The sequence below is a fragment of the Poeciliopsis prolifica genome, unplaced genomic scaffold (genome assembly GCF_027474105.1).
Source record: "Poeciliopsis prolifica strain line A6 unplaced genomic scaffold, Auburn_PproV2 SCAFFOLD074, whole genome shotgun sequence".
NCBI classification, from domain to species: domain Eukaryota; kingdom Metazoa; phylum Chordata; class Actinopteri; order Cyprinodontiformes; family Poeciliidae; genus Poeciliopsis; species Poeciliopsis prolifica.
The window spans coordinates 1,831,749-1,848,233 of record NW_026562449.1 but is presented as its reverse complement, the minus strand read 5'-3'; the positions used below and the strand labels follow the sequence as shown (position 1 = coordinate 1,848,233).

The 16,485-nt window shown below is 39.8% G+C and overlaps 1 protein-coding gene across 2 annotated transcripts in view; it reads right to left on the bottom strand.

Moving 5' to 3' along the window:
- Positions 1 to 369: 369 nt before the first annotated feature.
- The window catches only part of itga3b (integrin, alpha 3b), a 33,875-nt gene continuing 17,759 nt past the window's right edge, over positions 370 to 16,485 (bottom strand). The window contains exons 3-26 of one of the 2 annotated variants that reach the window (XM_055021234.1): positions 15,866 to 15,948; positions 15,447 to 15,684; positions 15,259 to 15,357; positions 14,641 to 14,845; positions 13,652 to 13,845; positions 13,366 to 13,454; positions 13,136 to 13,272; positions 12,410 to 12,496; positions 12,253 to 12,320; positions 11,993 to 12,135; positions 10,105 to 10,242; positions 9,913 to 10,010; positions 9,661 to 9,829; positions 9,384 to 9,458; positions 8,122 to 8,201; positions 7,913 to 7,990; positions 6,805 to 6,904; positions 6,366 to 6,539; positions 5,636 to 5,773; positions 4,520 to 4,633; positions 4,315 to 4,413; positions 4,101 to 4,226; positions 3,389 to 3,545; positions 370 to 2,655 (exon numbers count right to left, since the gene is read on the bottom strand). In XM_055021234.1, the coding sequence (XP_054877209.1) occupies positions 3,435 to 3,545; positions 4,101 to 4,226; positions 4,315 to 4,413; positions 4,520 to 4,633; positions 5,636 to 5,773; positions 6,366 to 6,539; positions 6,805 to 6,904; positions 7,913 to 7,990; positions 8,122 to 8,201; positions 9,384 to 9,458; positions 9,661 to 9,829; positions 9,913 to 10,010; positions 10,105 to 10,242; positions 11,993 to 12,135; positions 12,253 to 12,320; positions 12,410 to 12,496; positions 13,136 to 13,272; positions 13,366 to 13,454; positions 13,652 to 13,845; positions 14,641 to 14,845; positions 15,259 to 15,357; positions 15,447 to 15,684; positions 15,866 to 15,948 (2,843 nt within the window). In that variant the 3' untranslated portion in view covers positions 370 to 2,655; positions 3,389 to 3,434. The remainder of the gene's footprint in view (positions 2,656 to 3,388; positions 3,546 to 4,100; positions 4,227 to 4,314; positions 4,414 to 4,519; positions 4,634 to 5,635; positions 5,774 to 6,365; positions 6,540 to 6,804; positions 6,905 to 7,912; positions 7,991 to 8,121; positions 8,202 to 9,383; positions 9,459 to 9,660; positions 9,830 to 9,912; positions 10,011 to 10,104; positions 10,243 to 11,992; positions 12,136 to 12,252; positions 12,321 to 12,409; positions 12,497 to 13,135; positions 13,273 to 13,365; positions 13,455 to 13,651; positions 13,846 to 14,640; positions 14,846 to 15,258; positions 15,358 to 15,446; positions 15,685 to 15,865; positions 15,949 to 16,485) is intronic. The other variant, XM_055021235.1, reaches the window with a different exon arrangement.

Here is a 16,485-nt window from a genome sequence, read left to right as displayed (position 1 = left end):
CAAACATCGAGGTGACGATTCAACCGAGTCGATTCAACTGAGTCGGCTTCTCTAGGTCTGAGGTCTGGACTGGCCCTTCTGGGTTGGGAGTCAATCTGATTAAAATAAAAGTTACTTAGTCAAAAGTGTCTTCAAGTTAAGTACTGTCTGAAATGATGACTTTTGGAAAAATTAAAGCATTCAAAAGTACTAAATATATTTTCTGACATCAGAACGATGCTGTGTTGCTCTGAGTGCTTTTACAGAACATTAGCACTTGCTAAAATCACTTTGTTGCAAAAAAGTCTTCACCACTTGTGAAAACTTCAATATGGAATCGCAATAATCTATCACAGCTATTTAAAAAAACTAAACAAAAATCACACAAAAAACAGAAGAGACATTCTTTATTTCCACAAACAGCAACACTGGCAGAAAAGCTAAGATACGGTCATCCTGAGCGCGCGGTTCTCCATCTCCTCCACTGTTTGAACGGAAGGCGGAGATGATCTCGCGATGCTTCAGGAAGTTGACGTAACTCCAAAGCCCAGCTGTGAGCGGCGACTGTGATTGGTTCCCCTTCCTTTGAGGGTGTGGCCAAAAGCAGGAACAGTGGACTGTAAAGCTCGGCTTAGCTTAGCATAACCAAAGAGCTTAGCATAGCGACGAGCCTCGAGAAATGTCAAAAGTACAACGTTTGTACAGACAGCTTGGACAAGCTTTAACAATGTATTTATCAAATGAATTGTACAATATATGGTCACATTTATATGGAGGCATTTAACTGCCAGAACTAGGCAGGAGCAGAAACTTTCACATATTAACCAAACATACAACCTATTATAGTGAGGAAGTTTCTCATTTTTGTATATAAAATATGCTCCTCTGACAGTTTGTGACGTCTTAAAAAGCATATAGGTTTCCCTCTGAATCCTTCTTCTCACCCTGTTGATACTTCAAGAGGTATTTACTGTGAATACCTTTCTGTTTTAGACTAGAAGGGATTTACATCAAAATCAACATAAGATTTACATCTCGTTAAAACAAGAAAGATTTCTTGTCTTGAACCTCAAGATGCTGCTCCACAGTTTATTCCCATTACTGAGTGTTAGAAACTAATGGTGAAAAATTAATTCAGAAATGATTTATTGTCTTAACTGTTCCACGGGACATTTTATCACATAAAGACCATTTCTGCAGTCGAAATTTATGGTTCCAGTGTTGGTCGACAGTTTCATATGGAAAAACGAGAGTAAAGGCCAAATGCATGCTTTCATTCAGTCAGTTTAACTCACTATTATGTACAATTTCATCTACACCCTCACAATCAAATAGCATTTCCAGTGTTCAGACTCCCTGTTTGAGATACTTAAGATATCAACATAGCATCTGTTTATTGTGTTAGCTCAGCGTGGTGCAATAAATTAAAAATCAAGTGTCGTCTGCCCATTTGGTGAACCCTGATGTGGGAATTATGAGGGACAATTAAATTGTGAGTGACATAATCAATATAAAGCCAGAAATATAACAAAAATAATCCTGCATCTGAGGATTATAAGACTTTGTGATGCTTTCCCATCATTGACATTCAAGCAAAGACAGTCAACAACTCATAACGGAGTGGATGTTGTCAAAATATAAAATCTAGGCCTCCAAGACCTGTTTGGAGGTTATTTTGAAAGCAAACAATAACGATGCACAAAAGTACGGAGCCTCCTAAGGGACATAAGGAAAGTTTTTTCTCATGTATTACCTTGTAAAAGTATTGCATTGTATTGCAGATTGTGTGTTCCCACACAATAACTTTGCAAATACACCCAATTTAAACTTGTATATAAGTACACTCGCCAATATTTTGGTCAAAATATTTGCACATTTTTCTTTCCATCATGACGGAAAGTTTCTGTCATGTTTATATTTTAGAGTAAGGATGGAAACCTGATGCATTAATCAGAAAAAAAGAAGAAAATATGTAAGATTTTAGAGAATTACTTTCAGTATTCAGGATCTGTCTTCTAAATACACTTAAAAACGTATTGTGTGTGAATGCAACACCTCTGCAAGGTAACGCAAAATATTTCCCCCCCATGTCTTTTAGGGGAGAGATGTTCAGAGACTGAGCAAAAAAAGAGAAAAAAAAAACATGTTTAAAAAAGTTACATGCAGATTTGACGCATTAATACCTAAAAATACAACAAAAGTTTCCCTCTGGATGCAACATGGGTTTCAGTGTACAACACTGCATTCAACAAAAAATACTTAACAAATTACAATCTCTCCAAATGTTCTGCATATTGCACAGAAAAAGTTCAGGAAATGGAATACTAATTGAGAAAAAACACAACAACAGCAACAACAAAAAAAACAAAAAAACAGGAAATGCACTGTCCACAGTAGGTCCATGCACTGAAGTCCTTGCAGCCCAGTCAGGTCCAGTCAGGCCCAGTCAGGCCCAATGAGGCCCAGTCAGGCCCAGTGTTGTCTGTGGCAGTAAGGGGTTCAAAGGCATCAGTAGTAGCAGTGCTGCGTCTCTGTCCAGCTGGTCATCCAGTACTTTTTCTGTGGCTCCTCTGGCTGAAATCCCAGATGGAACTGATAGCGTTCAGCTCTGCGAATTCTCACACCACGGTGCTTTGGCATTACCCGGTAGTAGATGGCTCGCTTGAAGAACCCACGCTAGCAAGACGGAGGAAAAGCAGCAGAAATATTAAAACGCTTAGAAAAGGCTGTAAAGATGAGCAGAAACGGCAGGAGAGATGGGATTAACGACAGAGGAGATTACGGATTAAAGGAAACAGGTTGTTAGCAGTGACGGCCTGCTGGGGAAGAAAGACAGAAAAGTGAAGAACAGGACCCACGGAGTCAAGAGGGAAGTCTATTTAATCTGCCTGAAAGAAAGTTGGAAGATTTAGAAGTTAGAATAATCAGAAGCTGAGGGGACAGAGAGCTCAGTGGGGAAAGGAGCCTCAGATGAGATTATTAGAGCTACAGTGCCTGGCAAACGTATTCAAACTCAAGAATCTTTTTACATTTTGTCACCTTAAAACCACAAACAACAACCTGTCTAGTTCAGATTTGTTATGACCAACACACAGGGGCATATAATTGAGAAGTGAAAGGGAAATAATTCATGATGTTAAAGAATTATTATCCTCTATTTTTATAAATTACAAATCCAAAAAATATCAATTTGAGAATCTGTTGGAAGAATTGAAAATTGATCATATTTTTCCTTTCACCTCACAATTGTACTCGACTTTTTGTTTGTTTATTAATTCTAAAATTCCAAAACATTAAAGTTTGTGGCTGGTGTTTACCAAAATGTTGAAAAAAAATAAACCCCAAGAGGTTTTATTCTTTCTGCCCGGCACTGTAACAAAGAAAGATCAGTTCTGAGGGGTGTCTTTACCAAAAGGCCCCATTGGTGAGTGCTGTCGGAAAAACACCTGGAGGCCTTAGTAGTCCTCAATCATCTTTTCTGTCTCTGAGGGCTGGATCTTCATCTCAGCCTTCTGGGCTTTGGCCTCATACATCTCCCTCCTGCTAGCCCTCTGGAAGAACCCACACTGTTTGGGGGGTCAGACGGGAGCAGCGGTTACAGGAGGAAGGTCAGAACAATAATCAGTCAAACGAATCTGTCACGTTTGGTAGTCCATTTGGCCAGAGCTCATTTCTAGTGAACTATTCGCTTCTCAATGAAATTCCAGAGAACGTAAGAACGTCTGAGTCTAAAACATCATTTTCTACTGGCTTAAAAGTATGGCTGCTAAATAATCATTGATCATGTGATTCTTTAGACTAATTAGACTTCAGACTTACTTTGTTATCACTGCACAAAGACACGACAGTGAACGTGTCGATGAAATGTTGCTGCTTGGCTACCGGATAATACAGAAAACAAAACAAAAAAAAATACAGAAAAACTAGACATGTGTCTATAAATAGGTATAAATATATAAAGGCTTTACTGGTACAAGTAAGAGAAAGAAAAAAATAATCTGGTATATTATGTGATGTGCTTCGTCCCTTTTGAAATAAATAGGCGACAATAATAGTGTCAGGCATCAAAACGTAACATGGAACTTTGTACAGCGTCGTTTAAAAACCCAGAGCAGTCTCACCTTCCACAGGATAAGGATGATGATTCCTAGAAGCAAAAGTCCTGCTACTGCTGCAGAGATGATGATCCACAGCGGGAGCTCGTAGGGTATCTCCACGCTTTCCTCCGGCTCTATATCCACTCTAAACTACAAGAATTGATACAAACAACCAAAGTTAATCTGTGCTAAAACGTCTGTAATCAATAGTGCCATTGTCGTCGTCATCAACACGTACAAGCAGATTGTAAGCGTCCATCTTGATGGTCGGTTTATCCGTGATGAGCTTCAGTGTGGCATTAACTTTGACACGAACATTCAGAGCGTTGGGATAGTCCTGCAATTGCAAAACAAAACAAACAAAAAAAATAAAACAACAATCTCTAAACATGAAAGGTGCAGCATGTGGAAAGATTTGGGCAAATCTGGCCGGGTGAGCGGACCTCCAACATGGTGCCGTTCCACAAGCGAGAGCGGACCCGAATCTCTGCCGTCCTGGACATGTTGAGCAGAGGACAGGTGAACTTCACGCATCTCGCCGTCCCCACAGTGCAGTCCTTCAGGACAGTACATCTCAGTTAATTAGTCATTCATAACATTTATTTTTCAGTACAAAAACTGAAGATATGTTCATGTTTTCTAATACAAAGTAAAGTTTTTTACTTTATGCTAATGAGAAATATGTGAATAATTCAGATTGTGTATCACAGAAAAACACTGCTTTGATTTGATTGATAAAATAATATTTAGGGACAATTGCTAAATTGAAGGTTCTGTTTTTGTAGCCCTCTAGAGTCTGGAGAGCCACATAAATAGCTGCGGTGGGCCAGATTTGGCCCCCGAACCTTGAGTTTGACACATGCCATAGAAGTTGGTCTGTTGAGATGACGAGCCTTGGGGCTTTCAGCAAGTCAGATTCAAGCAGTGTTGAGGGCAGCATTGTCAACATATCATTATCTGCATCAGATTCTGCTGAGTCAGGTACTTTGCAGATGAGATGGACTCTGGAATGTCACGCGTGACTCTGTGCGTGAGAGGGAAGTGTTAAGTCCTCCTACAACTTTCTGTCGCTTTCTTCTTCATGGTTTGCGCCGGCGGCGTCTTTCGGTTGTGGATCATGTGACTCATGTGCAGAAAAAGTGCTTCCATTGCAACTTTGATACAATTCAGTGGCTGATACATGATGAGCGCTAGCGCCACGTAGCAGTTCACACCCATCACTGATATGATTTTTAATGACTCATCACATGAACAAACTTGTTCTCACGTGTGATTTTGTTCACTCTTGATGAGAAGAATGAACAACTGAATGTTCATTTGCATACTTTGAGTATCACCATCTGTTCTGTTAAAGTCTGGATAAGATGAATTTTTATTGCCTATATAATTTCAAGACACCCATTCTGAAAGGCCAAACTACCCACATGGCAATAAAATGCTACTCTGCCTCTAATAAATTAGTTGCGTTTATTTAAGTTTTTTAATATGTTCTCTGTTTTTAAGAAGTGTATCTGTTGAATAGATGAGGGTACATGAAGAGATGATGCTGCACAGCTTACCAAAACGTAGGTTTTCCGAGGGGAGAGCGGGGTGATTGCCGCCTGCGACTCAATGGTTTGGAGAGAAACTTTCTCTTCAGTGTCATTCTCGTCAGTCTGCCGTTTGGACCTGGCCTGCCTGGGTTGGCTCTCCGACAACTGGAAGCCGTTTCAGGGGAGAAGGGTGGATGAAAGAAAAGAGGAGACATTACATCAGAGGCCTGCTGGTAATTACTGGTGCTGATAAAATCATGGCCAGTCATGACAATTCATCTCAGAATAGCAGCGTCATTTCCACTGACTATATGTAGGCTGCAGACACTGTGAGCTTCTATTTGGGGATTTCTGAGGTCAGTTTGTGGTGACACAGTTTGTGTTTTTTTTCCCCCCTAAGAGTATTTCTGAACAGAGGTTTGGCTCTGAGACCATTTTAACGCCAGACTCCTTCAGTTCACCGCAGTTCTAAAAACATTGTTATGTATAAGTGGGCAAGGTGCATCAGAGACATTTAGGCTATATTTACCTGGAGTTCTTAAGCTAGCTCAACTTAACTTCATCTTATGTACTTTTTAGCTACGTATAAATGGTTAAAGGACTGAACTTATATCGTTTGCTTTGAGTTGCCAAGAATGATATTTTTCTTTGTACTAACAATATATTTTTGGTTACTTTTCTTAGCTTAGATCAGTCAAAACTCAACAGATTCATGAAATCACTAAGCATTTAAACCAAAGCCATAACAGAACCTTACAGTTAGGTTCAGGGGATTGATCACTCCGGCAGGGATGCAATCCATTTCTGATTCTCCTTTAACAACAATCTTTGTCAGGTACAGCAGCCATTTGCCATTGGCCACTTCAAGAGGCCAATCAAACTCTACTGCAAGGGTCCCCATGTCTCCCAGAGGCTCGTCATGCATGTCCACCTGGTGGCAAAAGTTTCCAGGATTACAAAACCAATATTCAAGACATCAAGCAGATGCAGTTCGACTAAAAAAAGAAGAGTTAAACGCTGAAGCATCCACCCCTGGACATGCTTACACCACAAGACAAGGCTCAATTAAAATTCTCTTTCCCACACAATATAATTTTTTATTTTTTTTTACTTCAAAGACAGGGTGTGGATGAGGAAACTGTGGGTGAGAAGCATGCATGTTATAGATTAAATATACAGTTGAGGAAGTGACTCACTTTCAAGGTGAACTCCACCAGACTGCCGACGTCACTGGTGTTGCGCATAGCATACTCTCCCTTCACTGTGCCTCCAAATCTAGTCTCTACAAAGTTCTTCCTGAACAAGTCAAAGAAGAATTTTACACAGGGTGTTCAGCTCCGTACTGTACAGTACCTTTAACATTTTGACACGACAACCAGAAACTAAAATATATTTTATTGGAATTTTATGAACACTATGGGGGAAATGCAGTGGTGGGTTATCTGCTAATCCACTGATAGCCTAGCTAGTTTTTTGTTCATAACTTTAGCGTTTTTACCAACTCTGAAAAGTTTTAGCACACTTCGCTTCCCCGCCATTAACTTTTCTGAATAAATTCTAAACCTCTAATATACTTGACTGTTTTGTAAACTTTCACGTGACTAAAGTTGGACATCTCAGTTGAAGTTTTAGTTATTGACAAAGGAAACAGTTAAACTGATATACGGCGTTCCTCCTAATCGAAGTCCTTCTATGGTGAACTAGGCAAAATTTGCGACAGAGTAACAATATTCAGTAACTATAAAACTGGGGGGAAAAAGTTCTGTAACAATGAAAAGCATTCTGAAGTGAAATTGCACAAGTGGGTGTGCAATCACAAGTTTGACCCTGTTAATGGTCAAATTTGACCCCAGGTTGGGTATCAACCTGGTTGAATTTAGCACTTAATATTATCTTCTGCTAACTAACATGTTGGTATAGTGCTTTAGCTCCAGTAATGTTTATTATTAGTGCTTTACAGTTAGCAGAACTGGCCTTTTACTTAGCTCTGCTGACTAAGAAGCTAACTAAAAAGTTAGCGCAGCCAACCTGATTTTTACTAATCGGGTGACCTTGGATGCGTTTCACTGAATAAAATTTACACCAAATTATTATTTACAAAAGACCTTTGAAAGCCGCTGGTCATGTTTCACCACTGAACAATGAACTACAACCTTTTTCTTGGTTTGTATTTATGAAACCCCAACAAATTACCTTAAAGTTTGTGGTTGTGATGTGATAAAACGCTGAAAGGTTAACAGCATATTTATAGCTTTGCAAGGCACTATTTATGCACGTCACTAGCTGTTAGGAGGCCACACTCACAGGAAAAAGGAGGGTTTGATGACGCTTTCGATCTGCAGGGCTGCGGTGGCCGGCCTCAGGTCACTCTGCTCACTGAGACTGAACAGATCAACGGTGTTACGACACAAAGGAACCAGAAGCAGCTACTGAAGACCATGAGGGTCTTACAGATCCCTGTTAGCCTTCAGCGAACACCAGAGCATTTAGGCGCTGCTGCATTGAGACCTTACGTTGATAACATCAGCTGAATCTCTATGGCCGTCGTGTACAGATCGATGCCCGAAGTCTCGAATAGAAGCTGCAGCGACACCTGAAATAACAGGAAATATTTATTAGATGTGCCGCAGAAAGGGCTTAACTCCTGAAAAGATTTCTTTTTTTTTTGTGTCACTGAAATGCAGACACCACATTAATCCACAGGGTTAATGTTGGACGACAGCAACTCAATTAGATCAAAAATCTAACTTTGACTTAGTTTGTTTTTGTTATTTTATGCCTTTCAGATGGGATGATTGATTGTGTGCTTACACAAGCTTGAGGGTAAAGTGGCAATATTATAGAAAATCAACATTTTGTATCAAGCTATGTTATCCCCTCATCCTCATACCAACTGCACTGCAAAACACATAGGAGTCCTCGACTGAGGTAAGTGAGGCCTGCAGAAAGGTTATTAGAGCTAACTAAAACAAACAAAATAACAAAAACTGAAATTGGAAAGACATTTTTGTTAACTAAGAATAATAAAAATGGTAATTAATGGGGAACTGTTACAATGATTGTATGTTTATAGATCTAGGACATACTGAAATTGTTCTCTGTTTTTGCGTTGACAAATCTATTTATTGGCCTTTGAAATCGTTGTGAAATAGATTCCCCCCAGTTTACATCAGCTGTTATCAAATTACGGTACTCTTCTAAACTCCTCCTGCTGGCTACGCTACACCACTTCGCCAAAGTTGGGCTGGAACTGCAGAGTCAGTTGTGGTACAACAACAATCAAATACATTTTTGGAAAATGACATATTTTCATTACCCAATCGGTGTATAGATAACCACAATACAATACTTTGATCTGCTTGAAAAAACTAAAACTAACACTATAACTTATAAACTAACTAAACTAACTTTTAGCTAACAGTAACCAATAAAAACGACCAAAACCGATCTAAAAACTAACTGAATGAGACAAACAAAAAGTCACAACAAAAATAAAACCACACTATAATGGAGCCTTTAGCCGATGTCAGGAAGGTTTTATTTAGGTAATCTCTTTTGTTACTGGCCAGTGAAACTGAACAAAAATTAAGGACAGAAGACAAGTACTTCTTCCTGTTGGTCCAGGGATGATATGGACTTTGCTTCAATTAATGATTTCCTTTTGCTTGTTTAACTGTATGAAATGTTTAAATGTGACAAAAAATGAAAATAAGATACTTTCAGACTAACTTTGCTTACGAGAGAGTTAGTCTGAAAAAAAAAGATAAAAATGTACCTTTTCTTTGGCCTTTAGTGGATTCCCCAGCTCACACATGACTGTCGCATCAAAGCGGCATTCTACGTCAGGGTTCTGCACAGACCAAGGTCGAAAACAAAATAAGAACGTATGACTCAGAGACTTTAGGTGACTCTATTTGTTCTTGTTTCATTTATTATTAACATTTTTTTTTTACATCCCTGTAATTTAAAAGGACAATAAAACATTTTTAAACCGCAATCATGGATCCCTCAAGCAAGCCTCCCAGAGCTTTCCTGCCCCCTGGTGGACTTACGTCAGATCTGACGCCGGAGTACTGTATTACGTTGGGCAAGGAGACGTTGAGCATGGCCAGGTGGGCGTCCTCCGCCTTCTTTCCAGGCGAGTCAAAGTTGGTAACCACCACCAGCAGCTTTATTCTTTTCAAACTCTTGTCGAACTGGAGCACCTGAACGTTCTTCTTCCTGAACACGAGCAACACGAGAACATCAGACTTAAAGAGACGATGAGTTCTGATCTGATTTTTGGTTCAGAGTGTTTTGACTACCTGGGGATCAGGGTTCTGTTATTGTAAGCAAACTCTGCAGACAGCTGCAGGTTACTGCTGCATTTATTGTCTGAGCCGCACGTCTTCTGAAAGTTTATCTGCAGGGCAGCAGAGCATTTTAGTCACACCACACAGCTACTGTAAAAGGTTGGGGATAAAAGGTCACGTTAACTGAGTGATGTTGTTCTGTACCTCAGTTCTCTGGGTGAGTTTCTGCTTTGGACTTTTAGTGGGGTAGAGATCCTCGATGCTTCTGGCTTCGCCATCCTGCTCCGGTAACGTTATGTTGAGGGAAAAGATCACCGGTTCCAGCTTGTCCTTCACACGGTCCTGTCAATTAATTCATGTGTTATTCATTCTTACAGCTGTAACTTTTATTTAAAAAAAAAAAAAAGATTTTTCTCTACATTTGTATATATTGTATATATTTGTAAGCATATTGTGACAGTTTGTGAAACAGATGTCACTGAGTGACAGAAAAATTGTTTTGTTAAGTCGTCTATGTTTTTCTATTTTTCACCGCTGAATCCAAAAATAACATCCATTTTTCTCAACCAGGTCAAGTTTTTATTCTAATTTGATTTAGAGAAATCTGGTATTCTGACTAAATTGATGACATCAGTTTATTTACGTTCATATTTCTCAGCCAAAAAACTTTTTCTGTTTTCTAACAGAGTGTATTAATTAAATACTACAAGCCTAGATTTCTGTAAATTGAATAATAAACACTGATAAGGATAAGTACGTGTGAATTGAGTATTATGTCTCTGTCTCTTTTATGTCCTGGTGGAATCTGTCCTCCTCTCATCACTCATTGATCAGATTCTCCACATGTGAGAACAAGTCTTGAATGTTGATGCTCATGTTTCTCCATAGTTCAGAAACTGATTGACCTGATTGAGCAAAAGCAACTTGATTTTTGGATTCAGCTCATCAATATGATCCGAAAACCTTTGAAAAACCCCTGATAATTTTTTGTCTGTTGACCAGTGCAAATCTGTGAAAAGATGGATCTCCTGCACATCCTCACTGAGCAACTATTGCCATCTGGAGGGTCTTAGCATTGTCAGTCAACCTGATGTACTCGCTGCTAAATGTTCGAGTGGTGGAGAAAACTTCTAGTTACAGGAAAACTATTTATCCACTGTCATCTGTGACCATGCTAACTAGACTTAGCATTCACTACAGGCTATGCTTGCTGCAGCATAGCAGGGAGCAAAGGGGTAAAAGGGATGACAGGGGATGAGAAGTGCCACAAGGAAGTGTGGCACTTTGAAATGTCATTTCAAATTACATTTCAAATATGTAATTTGAAATGATTGAACCTAAAAACTATACATTTAAAATCGACTCTCCTGAGTCAGTATTTGTAGAAATCCCTTTTCTGATGTTATCCTGCTCCTGGAGGACGAAGACCTTTTTTCCACACCCTTCATATCCAGGTTTTCTAAAGAAAAGCATCCACAAAGCATGATGCTGTCAACGTCATGTTTCGACATGGGTGTTATGTATTGGAAGAGATGGCTGAAAAATGCATCTCAATATAAGCATTTCATGACAGTCGATATCAGTAATTATTGATTAGTTGTTTGTTTTAATTATTTTATTAGCAGTAATCTATCTTATAAAATCCCAATAAAGCACAAAAAGGTTTATGTCTGTAACTGGGGATGCACGATGTAACATCGGTATCCACCGATGTTAGTCCCAACATAATGGATTGGACTGATGGACAAAACTGGGTTGAAATCAACAGTCAATATTTATTTCCATTTAATTGGCATTTATTTTTAGAGGGGTAGTTTGGTCATGTGGTATGTGAACGTGATGCAGCAAAGGACCATGGGTAGCTTAACTGAGACAGAGAAGCATTGATGAAGTAAGCGTTGTGGTCGTTTTCTTCAAGCGAAATTAATATCAGATATTGATATCGACTCACGTTTTCACATTGGTGTGTCAACATCATCAAAATGTGCAAAAAACCAAAAAAAATCCAGTTTGCAAAGCCCTGTAAATAACTGACAACAAGTCCAAGTAATCTATGTATGTAAAACACATGCAATCACCGTGGGATCCTTACCTCAACACTTAGTTTCAGGACCTGACAGACGGGACTAGAAGACGGCTGGGTCAGAGTTATGATGAATTTATTGACACCGTTTTGGAATTGGACTCGAGGTTTTTTACTGTACAGCGTGTCGGCTTCAACTTCGCAAGGAATCTCTTTTGAGAGACAGACATAAAAATAAAAAAAATAAAAATGAATAAGCTGTTTTGAAGATGCCTTTTTTTTTAAAGCTTTTTATGTCAAGTTGCAGATTTTGTGTGAGAACGTCTTACTGATATTTTTCTTAAAGTCTTTGTTTCCGTTGCTCAGCGTGAACGACAGGCACGCAGTCACCGAGATGCTGTAAAAGTATAAGAGAAGCCATACAATATGTAAAAATCATACAGTGAAGGTTTGTTTCGGTTTGACGTGTTTCAGGAGAGGCGTTACCATGGATTAGCTGCAGGACAGTTCTGAGGATCCACTATCTTGGGCTCAGCAGAGAAGTCAGTGGTCAGGTGAATGACAGGCCGAGCTCTGAAAGGAAACACAAAGGCAGCCATGTTTTTCTCACTGACCTTTCCTGTTTTAGGTCAGTCACAAAAAAGTTTCAATTTGCCAAAAGCCAGAATAGTGAAAGTGAGACTTTCTTTTTATTCTTCTCAGGATTTGGCAGAATGCGCTTAGGAATCGACATATTTCGATCCAAGCTAAATAGTTGACAAGCTAGCAACTAGCAATTCAATGCGAACTTGCCAAGTGTAAGCTAACTTGGCCTTGCTAACTATTTAGCAAGTGTTGCAGATAGTTAGCAAGCTAAATATTTAATTAGCGAGTTAAATGTGTGGCTGGTAAACTAAATACTTAATTTATGAACCTATATATTTAGCTTACCAACTTAACTTAGCTCTAAATTAAATATTAAATTAACTAATTATTGGCGGCCAAACTAAATACATATGAAACTAGCAAGCTAAATGTTTGGCTTGCTAACTTAATACGGAGTTTGAAACTGTGACATTTATAAATGAATGAATAACATGGAGAAAATATGACTCTGAAAAACGAATCCCCATTTTTTCCGCTTCAGCCAGGCTAAACCAATTTTTGGCTTGTGTATTTTTGACAGTGTAACTTCACAAACGGCATCACATAGATATTTCTTTGTTGTTCTACCTTAGAAGAACTACGCGCTCATCGAGTGAGCCAACTAAGATGTCCGGGTAGCCATTGTTGTCCGTGTCCATGCCTGCATTTATGGAGTAACCAAAGGTTTGGAATTTGCCTTTGATCAGTGAATTTCCCTCAATTATCTGTAGAGGGCAACAGAGACACATGGTTTTAATCAAATGAATTAACTAAAAAGCTCCAAGCGAACTGCATAGAGTCACCAGGACTGATGTTACCTGACTGGGCTCCTGGGAGACTCCAGTTTTACTTCCCATCCAGATGTAGAGCCTTCCTGTTCCATGAAAAGGAGCTCCTACTGCAAAGTCTGCAGAAAGAAGGGAGAGATACCTGAAGAAGACAATACTAACAGCAAACAACTGAGAAATAAAAAGCAGGGATGTCTATAAAAAAAAAAATCATTCAGTTTTTCTACTGCAGCGAACCAAAAAAACCCCACAAATAATCCTTAAGCAAAGTTTTATAAGTGATCTTATCTTCCAAACGACAGGCTGAAGGTCACACCTTGAAATCCGTCTTGATTGACATCGCCGATGGCAGCCACTGCAGTGCCGAACCCGGAGAAGGCCTCACCGGTCAGCATCATGGTGTAGGTACTCTGGAAAGAGCCGTTCTCATTCATGAAAATGTACACAGCTCCTCCCTTCAATGCGCCGCGGTCAAAGTAAAACGGAGCTCCAACAATGAGGTCGTTCCAGCTGGGAAGGGAAAGAAACAAAACAACACGAAATATCAGAAAAAGGATTGAAACGTGTTCAAAACCTTTTTCAAACTACAAAGTTCAATGTATTTTTTCAGGGATGTTTTATGACAGAGCAAGACAAAGTAGAGCAGGATTGTGAAGGAGAAAGAACAGATAAGAATCAGAAATGTGTTGCATTTCAATGTTCTGTGTTTGCATTGAAACTCCAGTTTGCTCATCTCAAACCTGTCTGCTCCCATCTGTCACATCCGGTGTTCCTCAGGGCCCCGTCCAAGTCTTTATCATTTACTGTTTTCCTCTTGGTAGTATTTTTTTTCCCAGAAATTTTACATTTTGTTTCACTGCCACGTGGATGACACCCAGCTGTTTCTGTCCTGTCAGCCAAACTCCACACCCCCACCCTGCTCCCTAACCTCCTAGTTATCTGAAACAACATCCTGGTTCACCTCTGACTTTCTCAAACTGAATAGTGACAAAACTGAGATCGTTTCTGTAGGAACCAAATCTGTATTATCCAACTCTGACAGTTTCTCCCTTTCATTTGATGGTTCTGCACTCTGGTCCTCTCCTCAGGTTAAGAGTCTGGGTGTCATTCGCTTCTCATATCAACAATGTTACCAGTTTTTTTTTCTTTTAGAACAAATGAATCATCTTCTTAATATGAGACAAGTAATCTGTGAAAAGATTTTACAAAAACTGAGTTTTGCAGCATTGAGGGATTGGAGCTGATCACAGTGGATGAAAGTAAAAGTGAACAATTAGAATCCCCACAGACGGAGCACAGACATACTCATCATTGTTGAGGTCGGTGGCAGCCAGGCTGCTCCCGAAGTAGGATCCCACTTGTTCTCCCAGGATGGTCTGAATTATCTGGATTTTGTCCTGAGTCTGTTCTCCCAACATCACGGAGCCTTTGGACTCATCCCTGGGGGACCCTGTCACAACAGTGTGATGGTCACGACTCAGCAGTTTTCGCTCCTCGAGAACTGAATAACCTGGAAAAACAAAGCAGGTGTTTTCAATCACCGGCACAACGCTGTGCACGCCAATCATATATAAAAACAGTGAAACTGTGTTTCCATTAGTCCATTGACAATTTGACATTTCTGGAGTAAACCTGCTTAAGGGAAGAACAGCAATTTCTAAAAAAAAAAAAAATGTTTTGGCGTTAGGATGAGATGGCTTTTTCAGGCGTACCAAATAGGTTAATTTCACAAAAAGGGAATGGAAACAAATTATTTTTCCCAGACACACAAGTCACACGATCCACAACCGGATGTTATTACTGTCGCAAACCACCAGAAAGAAGACAACAGGAAGAGATTGGAGGATGATGGCATGGCATCAACAAACATTTTCACGTGTGATTTTAATTGCGTTTGTCATTTAACACAGAATAAGAACTCACCTATATAGATGTTGTTTTTATTCTCGTCAGCTATTGTTTTCTGAATAATGTTCCCAAAGTTGTCTGGATTTGGATCTCTCCAGGTTAGATGGACATTCCCTTTAAAGCAAAGGAAACAGACAATTACAAGACAGGAAAGTGGTTTGGTTTCAAGACTGAAGCTCGGCTGGCAGCTCCCAGCATCCCACCTTTCCAGTTATAGCTTCCCGGGGTGCCGAGGACGACGTCGGTCTCAGTTATGCCACCGGAGATGCCCAGGTTGCACACCCCGTCCTTCTTGTGGTCGTTTGCAGGGTTACAGCGCTCATAAGTATCAGCTTGCCAGTCATCGCTGTTGTCCAAGGTCAGATCGTTGCTCCTTACGTAGCATTTTCCGATCATCCGCCACTGGCCTATGCTGATCTTCACGTAACGATGGCCACACGCCTGCAAACAGGAAGCCACGGTTTTAAAGCTAGCGATGTCATAGAATTCCACTCTCTGAATTAAACATTTTTGCGTCACCAGCGACAGCAGAGGTTGGCCTGAGCTGTGGCAGTGTGACCTCACTGGTATCACTGGCATACTGCAGGCGCTGATTAGTGCAGTGAACAGGGAGTCATCTCACCAGCACGCGTCCCTCCTTCAGGCTCCGCTGGCTGGCCACCGTCACGCCCAGCCACATGCCCTCCACTACCTCCGACGGGTCAGCTGTGAATTTGTCACATGGGTTCAGAGTTAGTCTTATTTTGAATCGTGGGCAAAATGGTTCCAAGTACGAGACACAAAGACAGCCTGTTTGATTCTCTGACAGATTTCAAAGAAAAGTTTCAGAGGAGAATCTTTCTCTTGCAGGTATTCAGTCAGTGATTAATCCTCCCTCCACCTCTTCGTTCATAAAATCAAGTTTCATCATTTTTCCCCACCTAAATACATGTAATTACAGCATTTTTATATATTTTTGTAACTTGACTCTTTAGGTACTCGCTAAAAATTCCCCATCACTGCGATTATTGAAACTACAGTGGAACGCAATTAAAATTTTGAATCAAGTTCATTTGAAGAGTATGTAATTAATGAATCACATCTACTTTTTACAGTTAAAAAAAAGGTTTAAGCTCATAAAAAGAAACAACAGATATGCACAAACACTGAGATGAAACAATGTTCAGGTTTTTGGATGCCTACGTCCATCACTAAACAAAAATTTATTATCAAAACTGATGTAAAAGTTCAGCACAACCAGTT